This window comes from Podarcis cretensis, assembly GCF_951804945.1.
Source record: "Podarcis cretensis genome assembly, chromosome: 1".
Lineage (NCBI taxonomy): Eukaryota > Metazoa > Chordata > Lepidosauria > Squamata > Lacertidae > Podarcis > Podarcis cretensis.
Window position 1 is genome coordinate 102,618,065 of NC_137170.1, and position 15,559 is coordinate 102,633,623.

General features: G+C 38.7%; 1 protein-coding gene across 12 annotated transcripts in view; it reads left to right on the forward strand.

Annotated features, from left to right (window-relative positions):
• Positions 1-15,559, forward strand: part of ARHGAP15 (Rho GTPase activating protein 15) — a 386,745-nt gene that overhangs the window by 186,477 nt on the left and 184,709 nt on the right. For all 12 annotated transcript variants that reach the window (XM_079994046.1, XM_079994052.1, XM_079994048.1 and 9 more), the window contains 2 exons: positions 7,633-7,731; positions 10,443-10,569. In XM_079994046.1, coding sequence (XP_079850172.1) covers positions 7,633-7,731; positions 10,443-10,569 — 226 coding nt within the window. The remainder of the gene's footprint in view (positions 1-7,632; positions 7,732-10,442; positions 10,570-15,559) is intronic.

Sequence of the window (15,559 nt, forward strand, 5' to 3'; positions counted from 1 at the left end):
TTGGATGACCTTGTACACCTCCTTCCAGCAATTCTTGCAGCCAAGCTAGTGCCAAACACATTGCTCTACATTGCTCTACCATATCAGTGAGGCCTAGAGGGGGGTCATGTTGTCTGGGCAGCCCAGGACCATCATACACACTGCCCACCCATCATACACACTTCCCACCCATCATTTTTTCTTAACCCCTGGAGGTGTACTCCATTGTCTCTCAAGACAGACGGATGCCAATGGACAAATAATACCAAGCAGTAATACATTCAATTACCTGTAGGCAGTCAAATAGGTGGGATACAAATAATACATGAGGCCGTGGGGGAACTGGGGCAGGGAGGAGTCCTCACTTGCACAACCACCAGCAGTACTAACAGCCTCATGAATATCTAAGTGAGGAAAATGTACAAGAATGCATCCCATTAGGGAAATTGCATACAAAAGTCTATATTATAAAGGGCTGGTGAATTTTCATGAGAAGTTTTAAAATAATAATAATAATAATAATTTTTAAAAATTGCAAACTGATGTGAAACTGTGGCAAACTGAACAATGAGAAAGTGAGAGAATCTGAAATTGTCAAATCCATTAAGCATAAGAGCTTGGGGTTTCCTTGTCTCTTGCACTAGTGTGATGCAGCACAGCAGGAAATGCTCTTAAACATATGAGCTGGGAATACTGGCAGCCCTGAAACTTTCTGATTTTCTCATGAATCTGAAGTTCCACTTTGGAGGAAATTATTATGCCATACAAGTCAGTGTTATAGGAGCACTCTGGACCAAATTATTTGAGTATCAAAGGTTCAACTCAGTTTCAATTAAATAAATGCTCTTCTTTTGTGAATTTGACCCCAGTCCTTGCAGTGTTAAACACACTTGAGATCTACTGGTGAATTTAGTTCAAACATTTGTTTTCTTTCCATTAAATAACAAATTGCTTTGATAGACAGGTTGATTTGATATGATGGCACCGCTGAGATTTCCAGCAATTTTACATTCAGATCAATCATGCTAAGAGACATGGAAACACGCACTGTAAACACCTGCATATTAATACCCTCCCATTATTATTTTTTAATAGTAGGGAAAGTTGCAGCAATGCAGGCAACATTTGTTGGGTGTTTTATATAGCAATATTTATCCTGTTTAAACTAATTTTACAGAGTTGGAAAAAGCAGGTTAATTATAACACAAGGTTCAGCATCTTTAGATATGTATAACATTTTCTGTTCCTTAAAACAAATATTCCCCATGAAAATATAAAACATTTTTTCTGACTTGCAAAGTTTTTGCAGTCTATCATTTAAATTACTTAAATAAAGGGAGCCTTAGTACTCCCAAAAGCTGAGAATATAACACCCTCCATGCATATTAGCTTGATCTTCTTGACAGACCAGAAAAGTGTTTGTGTGTGCCAATTAAAACAAAAATGGATCCCTAGTGGCTTGTTCCTCACACAACTTCTGAAGACTGCTATCATTGTTTGCTGGGGTAACCCTGGACAGGGCTGCTATCCAAAGTAAACAAACTTTTCAAAACTTTCTTGACAGATGGGGGTTACAAATGCATTTTAATAAGAGAGTTGCCAAAGCAACATTTTTTTAAAAAAAATTATTTTTACAATGAGCATATATTTACTTAACATCTAGCAACATTGGGGGATACAAGGCAGATACATTCTCACAAAATGTTTTAACTAGCAGGATTTCTCCCCTCTTTCTTGGAAGCCTAGTTAGGAAGTTTTTATTCAAACTGATACTTTAGCCTTTTTTTCTTCTTTTTTTTAAAAAAAATGTCAGCTAGCCTGGACTTGTCAGAAGGAATTATTGAAAGTTACCAATGTAAGACTATCATCTGAGACAGACATTCTGCCGGATAATGTCTTTTTTTCCTTTCTTTCTTTTTGAAGAGTGTGTGTCCATAAACACCTTTGAGTACCCTTCAGTAATTTAACACTTTCATTGTGTACAAAATATCATATTATGAAATGGAGTGGGGGACTGAAGCTGGAATGGGACTTACTTTATTTGATTTATTTACTTAACCATATTATAGTGAAACACAAACATATATATTTTTAATACAAGGTTCCCTCCACCTCAGCTCATTCATTCAACCTAAACGTTGTCAAAAAACCCAAACAAACAGGGTTATCAGGAGTGGGAAGAATGTATATTATTTCCAGTGGTACACTTGCTTTTGACATGTTTTTAAAAACTGAAAAATCCCTATCTTTATTTTAATTCAATTCAAATGTAATTCAAAGAAAATTAATTAAATGACTAAGGAGGCTCAAAACCAAATTAATTAAATGGCTATGTGTCTCGAAACTTTATTTTAATTAGACCTTGTTTTTATTCACCAAGGGTGTGGTAGACACATCTTGCTGCAGCTGGTTTTGCATGTACTTATTTTTAACTGGTGGTCCATGTAACTATACCACATAAAATAAATGGATTATGATTCTAGCCTCTTTAAAAAAGAAAAAAAGGGTTTTATAATCAAAAGGAAGTTGATGTGAAAAGGGATGGCAGAGATGGAACCCAGGGGTGAAAACAAGACTGGAGGAATCACATCACTAGACTGTCAACTGTTCTTGGGGAAAATAATGACAAATTCAACATATTTACTTGGTACCATCTTGCCTTGACTGTCCAGTGTCTATATCATGATTTAGAAGTGCGCTGTGAAAAATACATTAATCAGTAATGTTGCGTAATTCACCATCCAGAGGAACTTGACTTTCATCAATCTATATATATATCATCTATATCTATCTATATCTATATCTATGATGTTTGGTGCTTAAGGTTGCCAACAAAAGTTTGAAGGTATATAGGATTTTCTGTAAGAAAGCAGGGCTTCAGAACCCTAGTAGCTTCTCTCCTTTCCAGTTCGACAAGCAGAATAAATTACAGAATAAAATGTGCACTTCATATGCATAATTCATTTGGATCACAGAACTTGCTTTGGAAACTTGGAGAGGGATACAGAGAAAGCTCATTTCTTAGAATGGACTGAAAGCCCATCAAAACTTAAGGAGAGAAGAAGCCCTATAGGAGATAAAAGCAAACACACCATTGCAGCAAATATCAAATACTAGGCCAGGTTTTAGCACAAGCTGTTTATTGAGGCTTGTGGGATAAGTGCTGGGGACAGTCTCACCACTTCTCCACCCAAATTCACAACAAAGGGGATCACTGAATACCAGTCGGTGGGTAGCAACTGCAAGTGTTGTTGTATTTGTGTCATGCCTGTGGGCTTCCTATAGGCCTTTTGGTTGACCACTGTGGGGAACAGGATGCTGAACTTAGATGCCTTTGGTCTGATCCAGTAGGATTCTTCTTGTATTCTTCTGGGCAGGGGAATAAAAGCTGGTCTGTGTCATGGCTTGCTGTATCTTTTCTATTATTCTGGTTCTGCTTCTCCCCATATGAAACAGGAAAGGGAATGTGCAGAAATGTAATACTGGCTAGCACTTCACCGAAAGCAAGCAAGGATTCACTGTTGGGTGATTTCTTCTGGTTTTACTTTTGCTTCTCTCATAGCTGCATCACTGTTCTTTTTATCCCTGGAAAAATGAACTGAAAGGGTTTTTGTTTTTTGTTTTTTGCTTTAATTAAAAGTTTTTTGGCATAAACAGTGTTTATAAACTGAAAGTTGAAGAGGATGGAGAAAGCTAGCTGAGAAAGTGAGTGTGTGTGTGTGTCATCGTTGGTCAACGTCAATATTGTGTGCAACTTACAGGCGCTCCAATTCAAAATTTCTCCCTGCTTTCCCGCCTTGTTTTCTCTGTTTGATTTGGAATTGGAGGAGGAAGATCTGGGGCCAGAAGTAATACCATTGGTGACAATGACAAGCGCACCAGTTCACATTGGACCTACTGCTGGGAATGCTTGAATCCAGTTTACAAATATGTGGCAGCTATTTCATTTCAGCTCTTGGAATAGATATCACTGCCAACATTTCAAGAGCTTTTCAGGAAGCAAAGGCATGGTACAGAATCCAGCCCATTAATTTACTTTTCTCTTCAAACTGACACAGTGAGTCAGTGACAGAGGCTGAAGGAGGACACACGAATCCTGACTCAGAACCACCTGCTTGAACTAATGCCTAAATTAAAGTATCAGGACTGCACAAATCCTTCATTCCTTTGAGCTAGCTACCACTGTGAGCACTGGCTCATAATGCCACTTTAAATAAGTTTTCTCTTTTAGAGTGTGTGTCTTGAAAATGGAATGCACGCAAAAGGAAGGGTTGTTTTGTTTTTTGAGATCTTAAATAAGAAAGCAACAGAAGCAAAACAGAGGGCAGCAGCTTTTCTGGAGACTTTGAGGGGGGAAATCCCTTTTGTATTTCTGTAGTCCTTGTTTTTTTTTCCTTATCCATGGCTGATATGCTCAAAATTGCCTTCATGGGGAGACTGTTTGGTTGTTGTTGTTGTTTATTACATTGTTTAGGACTGCAGTGGTAAATTGTTGAAGCCAAATCTGGCACCCACCCACCCTGAATTATATTCCCATTGGTCTTAACAATGCTATTGTTAGAAATGCAAATATGGTTTAATTCCTTCCAAGAACTTTTAAATCAGGAATTCTAAGTAGGAAATATATAGAAGTGGGTTAAAAAAAAACCCTACAGTTTAATGCAATTTGCCAAACCAAAGTCTTTGGAAATGCTTTCCTCTGAATGTCTAGGACAGAGCAGAACAAAGTCAATTACTGACTGTAATTAAGAAGTGGATGCATATAAACTGTAGAGAGCAGTAGCAGTCTTCTTGAAAGCGTTTAGTAACTCTGAAGATTACAGAGAAAGAGACTTGAACTGTATCTCGAATAGCAAGTATTTTGAATGAATTCACTTCTTCCTGTTCTATGATCTACTTTTGCTGATATATTCATACATCACCGATTATATATGATTATTACAAACAGCACATTAAGACGAAGACTCTTTCAAAATGAATGTTGCTTTGGTCTTGTTAGCACTGAAGTATCTCTTTTACATATCATAAGGGTACAAATGTTTATGCAATGCCGAAATACTTGTATTTTAATAAAGCTCAAATTTACTCAACGGAAGAGTGAACTATGTTGCTTCCTTCTTAAGCCTTCAAAATAAAGTCACTCTAATTACGTGTGTTGCTTTTACTTTGAAAATATTGTTTCTTGTAATAATTTAAGTGGTGGTTTGTTTGTACTGGAAGAGATGCACTAGATTGGATTGACCATTGTGTTTAGTCTAATTCATGTCTCTCACTGCACATTAATACATTTGTAGTGTCATATAAAACAGTTGAAACCTACCCAAAATTAAAATCTGTAAACTTGAAAAGTGTTAGCGATAGGTTCCATCAGTTAGTTACCTTTGTACTGTTGCTGTGACAGAAGTTGCTGCATCCTGTAAAATATATGTGCTTTATTTCTGAGCACCACAGTCTTATGAAATATAATGGATGTTCCTTACATGCATGCATCTCAGGTCTATATAATATAATGGATGTCTCTTATTTAGGTCAGCTTAGATTTTTAGCTCTTAGAAATATCTATGAACACCTGTCATGGGCAACAGCTGTTTTAAGTTGTACACACAGTCTATTATTTAGGAAGAGAACATAATCAAACAGGGTGGGATGACTAGTTTCTTGCCTAGAAATATTATGTGTGGAATTCCAACTATTCATTGTGTTGGGTTTCTCCCACACTTGAAAAACCATTTATTATTTCAAATATCCATATAGATGGATCCTATAGAAGTTTACTAAGAAATAAACCTCACTGTGTTGTAAAACATACTCCAGGTAAGTGTGCAAAAGATTGCAACCATAGTCCCTTATTTACTTAGAGGCAGTGGAGAATCTGGAAAAATAAAGACCAAGGGGAAGAAGTGCAACAGACTTTTAATACAGAATCACTTCTCAGCCCATACATTGGGCTATTAACATCTTAAATGCTGCAATGATATGTCCCAGTTTAAGTTACAGTTATTACTTTCTCATGAGCCATTAACTGGAACTTTCCCTCAAGTTGAGAAAGAGTTGAGAATAATCAGTAAAACTTTAGGAAGTGTTGACACTGGAAGATGACATGAAGAGGAGAAAACAAATTCATAGTTGATTAAAATGAGCTAAATGAAATAAATAAATAAATAAATAGTATAAATATAAAGCATTACCAAAGAAGATGCTCCTAGGATCGACACATCTGGAATGAAGTAGTACCTGATTATCATTATAAGAGTTAGCTCATTGCACCTTACAATTATCTGAGATGCCAGGAAAATGCCACCCCTAGATAAATGATCACCACCCTGGCCTCAGTGTCCAATTATTTTGTTATATGGATCAGCCCTGTCTCAACCCCACCCCTTCTCATCATCCATGCAGTAAATAAACACAAACATTGTGGTAAGGATCAGACTCTTCTATTATGGGAAGGGCATTTTATGCAGAATCCCCATGTGTACTGTAACATGCCCTAAAGTATTTATTGTGTATTCCACATGGCTTTTAAAAATTTTAGTCATATGGGTATAGCCCGTACATTTCTGACATTATGTCTGTTCATTTTAAAAAGGAACTAGTGCTAGTTCACCCTCTCAAAAGAGGAACTGGTTCCAGTTTATTTTACAAAACAAACTAGTTCAGCTCAAATTCTTCCAAATGAACTTTTTATAAAAAGTTGATCTGGTGGTTCAGCAGTGGAAACTGCTAGCACATTTCCAAAGCTAAGCAAGGTTTGGTATAGTTTCAAATTGGAGGGATGACCACATATTGAGATTACTGCAGTACAGGGGCTTGACATCTCTACAATTCTGTGGTTTTATTAATCATCCTTGGTTTAAAAAAACACACCAAATGAGCATTCAGAATTTTACCAGCTGCAATGCTGAATTATGAAGTAAAACAGGGCCCATACACAAGTAATAAGATGTCTGGCAGACAAAATGTCAACAGGTGAAGCCTTCCTTGTAATTTTATTCTGCTCATCCTGTTTTATTTGTGCCAGCCACAAAGCTGTTAAAGGCAAAATGCATTATTCACTTTGTTCCTGCATTTGTAGTTTTGCTTAGTAACAGCGATTAAATGACTAAGCAACCTTAGCAACAGCAGTGCCTCCATCTCTGCCTAATAAGCCTTAGAAAGTTGGCTTTAAGTTTTGCTTTCTAACCTTCTTTATACATTTTCAATTAACTTATTTTAAAAAGAAAGAAAGCTAAAAATGCAGGCTTCCTGCTGCAAGGGGAGGGGTAGGAATGAATGTGAAGATGAGCTAGAAATCATTCAGAGTTTTACCACAAAATGAACTTAATTTATTTTTAGTTCACTCAGCAATTATCCAAATCAGTGATTTTTGAACTATTTTAGTGAACTTCATTAAAGTGAACTAGTTAATTCCAAGCACTGGAAATCATTTACTTGGAAAGTTCACTTTCCAGTGGGGATTATTTCAAGAGTAAGTACTGTAGGCTTCCTACATTCCTACGTTCTGTATATGTCCTAACTGCCATAATTCTAGAACCAGTGGCATTAAAAAATGGCAAGCTATTGAAACGTCTGTGTTTCTCAAATGAATTACATGAAAAGAAAAAGTGTATCTCAGATAGTTTGCTTACCTATGATATTCCCATTGTCATTTAGATCACAACAGCATCTGGAAATGAGGTCCTTCTTCACTCAGATATTGACTTCATCATACTGGAGTGGTTCAATGCTATAAAAAATGTAATTGACAGATTGGTATGTATTTGTTTTGGCTATTGATAAAAGTATCATGGAGCAATGCATGTGCTTACACATCTAAGCAAGTTTTAAAGCAAGTGAACTTAATAATGTGAACCCCCTTTAAATCACTATATAAATGTGTGTGTGAAGATCTATATACATTTTTTAATGCTATAAATAAATAAATATTCCAGATAAAAAGTGTTGCTGGACTAAAATGCTGTTTGATTCTATCCTAAGACAGAATGGTGCATTTATTGCTGTGAAATAATGACAACACTGGTTTACTGTGGGTTGTAAAAGCACACAAGCGCTTAATAACTAATGAATTTTTACATTTTCTATTTATGCTATCTACAGTATATAATCTTTCATATGACTATTAATACGTATGAGTCTTTTATGCATTTTCATATTATTTATTTGCCAGAATGGCACTAGAAAATATTCTGATGTATCTGATTCTTGTTACTCCTTTCTTTCTCACTGGTATTTTAGGACTGTATTTTCTGACAACCATTTTAATTGCCTCTCCCTCCCAATTTCTATTTATGCCACCACTACTCCTCATGTGCATTTGAATGTACTTAGTATAAACTTCACTTTTCAACTCTCCTAATTATGCTAGAACTATTTGTGCAGCATGTATCCTTTTTGCCCTTGTTCACTGCATTTTTCAATAGAACTTGTTGCGAGCAGTTTGGAGGCATTTTGATGTCCAATCTACACACCCCTTTTAAAGCCCTAATAGTGAGACAAACGAATAAGAATTGTAAAACACCTTGAAACTGAAAATGCCAAGGCAATCCTATCTGATGAAATTATCTCAAAAGGCTTTAAATAAACTGTATTGCAGTGCCTATCTATACATTACATTAATCACAGGATTAGCCATCATGCGTGTCTTTCTTTTTAAAAAAATAATACATGGCAAGGCATGGGAAGTGATAGCCTATGGTACTGTAGGATGCAGTGAGGGAAGATTTAAGCCAGGGGTCAGCAATTTTTTTCAGCAGACCTTGTGGGGGGCCGGACTATATTGGGGGGGGGGATGAACAAATTCTATGCCCACAAATAACCCAGAGATGCATTTTAAATAAAAGCACACATTCTACTCATGTAAAAATACCAGGCAGGCCCCACAAATAACCCAGAGATACATTTTAAATAAAAGGACACATTCTACTCATGTAAAAAGCTGATTCCCGGATTTAGCTGCAGGCCGGATTTAGAAGGCGATTGGGTCGCATCCAGCCCCCCGGGCCTTAGTTTGCCTACCCATGATTTAAGCCTTCCCTCCCTGGCTGCAATTTGGAAAATCAATTCTCTACCCTGCATAGCAGCTAGCATTTCAGTGGGGTGGGGGTGGGGTGGAAGCTCTGATTGCATACAGTGAAAGGTGTTTTTCCCCCCTAACACTAATTCTTGTGCAGATTTTTTTTTACCAAGAATGTGATTGGAGAATGTGATGGCAAGTGCACTTCTGCCCATGCCTGGTGTTTAATTGTTTAAAATGACCATTTTTATTGTCATATCAGGCTATCTCACAGGGTTGTTGTAAGGAAACAATGGGTGTGCAAGAACTATATATGCTTCCTTAAGCTGATTAGAATAAAGGAAGGGAAAAAATTAAATTACTTCCCGCCCAAAAAAAAAAAAAAATTCTCACAATTATTGTTTATGTGGACACTTGAGTAATGAAATCTCAATTCTGCACTCAACATACGGAGTTTTTAAAGCAAAACAGTAGCCATATTATAAATTAATTTATAGTTTATCCTATAATGCTTACTTGGAAGTAAGTTGTGCTGTGTTCTGTGGATTTATTAGCCAGTAAATGAATCCTGGATTATAGTCTTACTCCTAGAACAGGAGTGGGGAACCTTTTTAGCCTGGTGGGCTAGATCTTTATTGCCCAACTTACTTACGGTACCTACCTGTCAGTCATTTGATATCATGATCATGCCAAAAGTTAATCCAAGGAGTGCAGGGAGGGGTCTGCTTCTCCAACACATTCCCTGCAGGACAGAAGGCCTTTGATGCAGTAGAGCAAGGTTTCCCAAACTTGGGTCTCCAGCTCTTTTTGGACAACAATTCCCACCATTCCTGACCACTGGTCCTGCTAGCTAGGGATGAAGTGAGTTGTAGTCCAAAAACAGCTGGAGACCCGAGTTTGGGAAACTCTGCAGTAGGGGAACTGGCAGATGACTTTGCTATAGCAACACTTCCCACATTCTGGATCAACCTTCTGCAACAATCCCCTCAAGTGTGAGAATTGACATTGGTTATTTCAGCGAGAAGGGGGAATCAGCAAAAATTACGTAACTTCTCCCTCTACCAGTGGAAACATACCCTAAACAGACCTTTACTCAGAGCATACTCCCACTTGCAGGAATGAACTCAGGGTCCAACCCACAGACATGGAAGAAAAATCTTCTCATAGTTTGGTATTTTCACATAAAAGTGCCCAACTTTTATATAGCAGTCTCCAATGTATTTTCATTTCTCATTTTTATTTGCAGAATCAAAACCCACTTATAAGTATCACAATTTTAGCAGCATTGTGCTGAACAGATCTTGTACCATACTTTTCAGAACTTTTAATATTTATTTTGTCAACATAGGATAAACGTAGTTTAGTTTTCTTGGTCTCTGTTTCCTTTCAATCAGACATTTTAAATCAAGCATATTGTTCCATATATTTCTTTATCATTTTTCTCTTCTAGCCCAAAGAGAAGACTAACACGTCAAGAAAAAATGAGTTCAAGCTTGCAAGATCCTCTAGCTCTGAATTGCTGAGCAGCTTTGAGGCTGAATCTAAGGAGCCAAAGGCAGAAAACAGAAGGTCTTTGAGTAAGTCCCTCTTATGTATATTTAAAGAAATATTACATCATAGCATGCTTATTGTAATGCAATTCAGGCAGCTATCTGAGTGATTTGGAGGACATCCAAAACATTTGTGCAAGAAGACAATTGGATCAACGAGAGTACTTTTTCATATAGTGCATTAGCATGGAACTATGAGAGAACTTAAAACTGGTTTAGATGATATATTGGCTGGCCTCTGCAAATAACTCTTTATGCAAGAGGTCTACAGGCCTGAACAGTGTAATGGCGAGGGGCACGATTTTCATGACCTTGTGACTTCTCCTGCATGAATAGAAAAATCAGAAGCATGTTTCTTTCACAATATTAAGCTGACTGAACCACCTCATAGAGAATGGGAAAATCAAAGAGTTTTAGATAACCAAAGTGGAAGTGGTTGGGCCAACACAATTCATATTATTCATATTTAGCCAATGGCTCCTAACCCTAATTCTGTTCTAATACTTGGAAGTCCAAACACTTGGGAAAAACTGTGTGTTGAGCTGAAGGATGAAATTCCTATAACCAGTTGTATTTAAAAATTAAGGCTTGCCTATCTCCTCCAGATCAGCTCATTAGGATCAGGAATCCCTTCAAATGGGCATAGGATGGTTGTAGAGCCTTCAATGGGAGGAGGAAGCTGGGTAAAAACTGCTTTTGTTTCCACAAGTCTGAATCCCTGTCAAAGTTTCTGGTCAAGACACATGATTTCACTTACATCTTCTTTCATGCATTTCAGTGTTACTATCCAAGGTTCTTCCCTTGATTCCAGGCACTGCAATGGCCATCTTCAACTCCCTTCCTTCCTTCCTTCCTTCCTTCCTTCCTTCCTTCCTTCCTTTATTTATTGTATCTCCATGGACAGGTAGCCTTACTGCCGAAGGGGTTTGTGTGAAAGAATAATAATCTTTTAAAGATGAAATGTGGGATGGCATGCAATGGAGCTAACTTAAGTTCAGAAAAAAGTATAACATATTGGAATGGCAGAAGTCCATGGAGGAGGGTAGCCTTCATGTGTTCAATGAAACTTTTTATGCTTTTTAAAATAAGAATGATAATAAAACACTATGCAAAGACTTAAGCCAGGGCCTGAGTGCAAGATTGAGGGGGTGCCTGGTTTTTACACAATGCTTTTAAAAAAACAACTCCTCAAAACTAAAACAGCACATTCAGTAGTTCACAAAATCTTGATGGTATATAGATGTTAACCAGCTTGTTATATATCTTGTTAACCAGAGAGGACATGGTGACTTTTCACTAAGTGATCCTGTCACTTGCACAACCAAAGTCCACACAGCTCTCATTGTGTCGGTTATCACACACTGCTTGGGGGATTCTAAGAGACATCTAGCAGTCTATTGTGGGATGCTGAACTAGGTAACCCTTGGCCTGATTGAGCAAAATTCTTCTTAAGTTTTTAAAGCACATGGAATTCAATCTCTCCTGGTGTTCCCGTAGGGGTTGTGTCATGGCCCTAGCTCCCGACTTGGGCTTCGGACAAGATCAACACCCCCGGATTCCTTTAACGGAATACCCTTAAGCTTGGAGGGGCAGGTGATGGCCACACCTCCCCTCTCCCATCACAAGGTCAAACAATACCTAACCACAACCCTAACAAAGTTGTGATGATTGCTACAAGGTAGGCAAAAACCACATGGCCAGTGCCAATTTGCCAAGTGGAAAAATTCCTACCAGGCCCCTCAACGGCGACCAACTGAGGTCCATAGCAAGGCCAGTGCCTAAACCTGCAAAATAGGGAGGGAGGGTGTGTGATTGAGGAAGCAAGCCAAAGAGGAAGCCCTATGCCTCACTCCTCCGATTTAAACGGTCCCAGCCACGCCCCCCTGACCATGGGGATTGGCTGACCGGGCTCTGATGTGTCTGGGACCCCCAGGCAAGGGGGGACAAAGTCCCCCACCCCCGGCAGGGCAGGGAGTGGGTGACCATGCGGTCCACCGCAACTCCTCCCCACTGGGAAGTGGAGCGGATTTGCATGTCAAGACCCTGCAGCCACCCCCTTGTTGGGAAATAACACACACAAGGACACGGATATTAGGTTTATGTTATTGGGCAAATTTGGCCACAACTTTACTGATTACAGAATGTGAGCGGTATTGGCTTAGGCATTGAATGGACCCTACTATATCTGGCTCCTGCCCAATGCGCAGGAAGTACGGTAAGGGTAAACCACCGGTAGGCCCCAATCCTAAAAGAGTAGGCAGCATATTCCCTAGCCAGAAGCCCACAAGCTTCAATAGCTTTGCGCACCACATGAATAAACTGCTGTCTGGCAAGACGGGCCCCATCCTCATGTACTAGGAAACGGCCCGAACCAGGGGGCCTGAGGTCCAGAAACTTTTTTGTGTCCTTTACGGGTCAGGGACCACTTTTCATGGTTGCCACCAGCCGAACCAAGGCACCCTTTCCTTTCTGGTCTGTTTTTGAGCAACGGATGCGACCCACCAACATTGAATCCGAAAGCTGAATATCATCAAGCTGCAGGCCTTGGGATAAAGGACCCAGCTCGCCTTCATTCACTACTTCACCAACTCCTAGGGATCTTAGCTTAAGATCTTTGATGGGTTGACCAAAGGTCCATGTAGCCCAGCATTCTATTTCCAGCACTATTGAGTCAAATGCCACTGTTGAGCTCATAATTGCAAGCAGGGTATGAATACAACAGCCTTCCCGAGTTGTTTGTCCTTGGCTTTCAAATGTTATCTAACTGGTACATGTAGGTCCCAGTTAGCTATACCTGAGATGATAAGTAATTTGGATATAAATAGCCAAATAAACAGATTTAATTTCCAGTAAAAAGGCATCAGTGTACTCAATGTCCCAAAATTATACATCTATGTAGAAATAATATCGAATATATTTATTACTTTAGCAAGCATGTCTTTTTCTAGTTTGTACATATTGGAATATAAATCTTAGCTTTGGTAGAACTCCTTATACCATTGCTTTATTCAACCCTAGTTAAAAATGGCTCATGGTGAACAGACACAATCCAAGGGCCTCTACCTCTTTGCCATTTTTTTGGGCAAAACGCCAGTAAGCTGTCTCACCATTTGTTGTTGTCTTTTATGCTTCTTGGCATCATAAATCTAACATCTCTTCAGTAATGATTTAGAAGACAGATCAAGTTCCCACCAATGATATAAAGTTAGCATACAACCCAGCACTTGAACTACAAAAAGTTCTGAGGGTCCCCTGTCGTGCTTAAACTTTGTGTTTAGAAGTAGAAACAATCCAACTTGAAATCCGACTGATTTAAGCTTTGTGTGTGTTTAAATAGTATAGACTGAGTCGCCTTACAAATATGTATTTGGAATTTTCTTCCATCCCCTTGAGACTCAGTAATTATGTGGAATTAGAAAAATGTTAGCATGTGCTTACTTATTCGTAGTCAAAGCACAAACTGTATTGTCAGTTTTCTGCCTTTGGCTTTCTATGCCCTTAATGTTCACACCAGTATCGTCGCCAGAATTATCGGCAGCCAGAGCCAAAATTGCTTTAAAAAGGCATGAGAACTGGTAATGACATGTTGTTAGCAGTTAACAGGTGGTCGTTCCATTGTCCAGTTTGACTGCGGAGCACAAAGACGGTATGTTACAGTATTTGCAATGAGGGCATTGCAAAAGGTGTTTAAAAAATTGAAATGCATTTCTGTGGTGTTCATGTTATTTGCTCTTCTCTGCAAACTAAAGAAATATATACATTTAAATAATAATTATTATTATTATGAGTGATGTCCAAGTTATACCCAGAGGAGATCCACTGAAATCAATGGGCTACAATTTTAATGGGCCTACTCTGATGTATATCACCTAATTATTGTTGTTTACATTTAAACTGAAACAAACCATGGAACTGAAATAATTAGTAAGGAAGATTCTCATTTAAGGTAGGAAATATGCTTTGCACAAGTCAAACCAATTTTGGAGTTAATTCTTTTCAATGTTATGGTCCTAGTATAACAAACTACTGTGATATAGGCTTTTCGTTGATGGCTGTCAAAGGATGCAGTATATTTCAGCACCGTCTACAATTCAGCAATCTTCAAACTACAAGAGCATTGGGGTTTGCATTATCTGCTGTAGATCACATCCCCTGTGAGCATGAAGCCTTACATTGCCCTGGTAAATATAAATTGCAGATCCTTGCAGTTTTCTGGATCACTGTGACATTTTGTAAGCTTGTATGCTGCACCTCTTCTTCATCAGGCACGATGCTGCATAATGCTAAGGAATGAAAAGGAAAATTTTAAAAGTACCAAAAATAGGCTGATGTTATAGCCATAAAGTCAGCTGATAGTAGACAATGTTCCATGTTGGTGATAGAGACTCTCTATCTACTCCAGGAGTCTGAATTTTTCATTGGGGGCAGATCTGGGTTACAAGCCAGACTTTCTCACATGTGAGGAGCAACCGCTCCTTCTTCATCCTCCAGTCCTAGATGTGCAACCTGATACCTCTTATCCCCCCTTCTCATTGCTGTTCCTTGTATATCCATAAGTAAAACAGCTAGATGCATTGTTTTTTTAAGTGAGGCAGCCTAGGACGGAGCTATGTCCTCACAGATGACATACCCATTCCATTGCTGTTTGTTTCTTTCAGGCCATGTCAGGGTTCATAATGTTGCATGAATGCTGCTTGATTCTCAGACTCTTTCAAGAGTAGGTGCCATGGACTCTTATGTTTCCTGCACTCAATATTCTCATCATTGCTTAACTGTGGACTGGAAACAGTGTTGTCCCTTGACGTTGGTACAGGTCTAGTGCAAGAAGTGCCTGCTGTGGGGTGGGATTCCTGCTGTTGCATATACCCCCAGATGAATTTGGACATCTCTGTTTTAGTGTACCCACCCCCCCAATGTGGGGGGCAAGTCAGTGCCCCTGAATGATAGTCTTATTCACCTGGTTCTCCTGATCCAGCAGTAGCACACTTAACGTTTGAAGCAATCATACCCATCACTA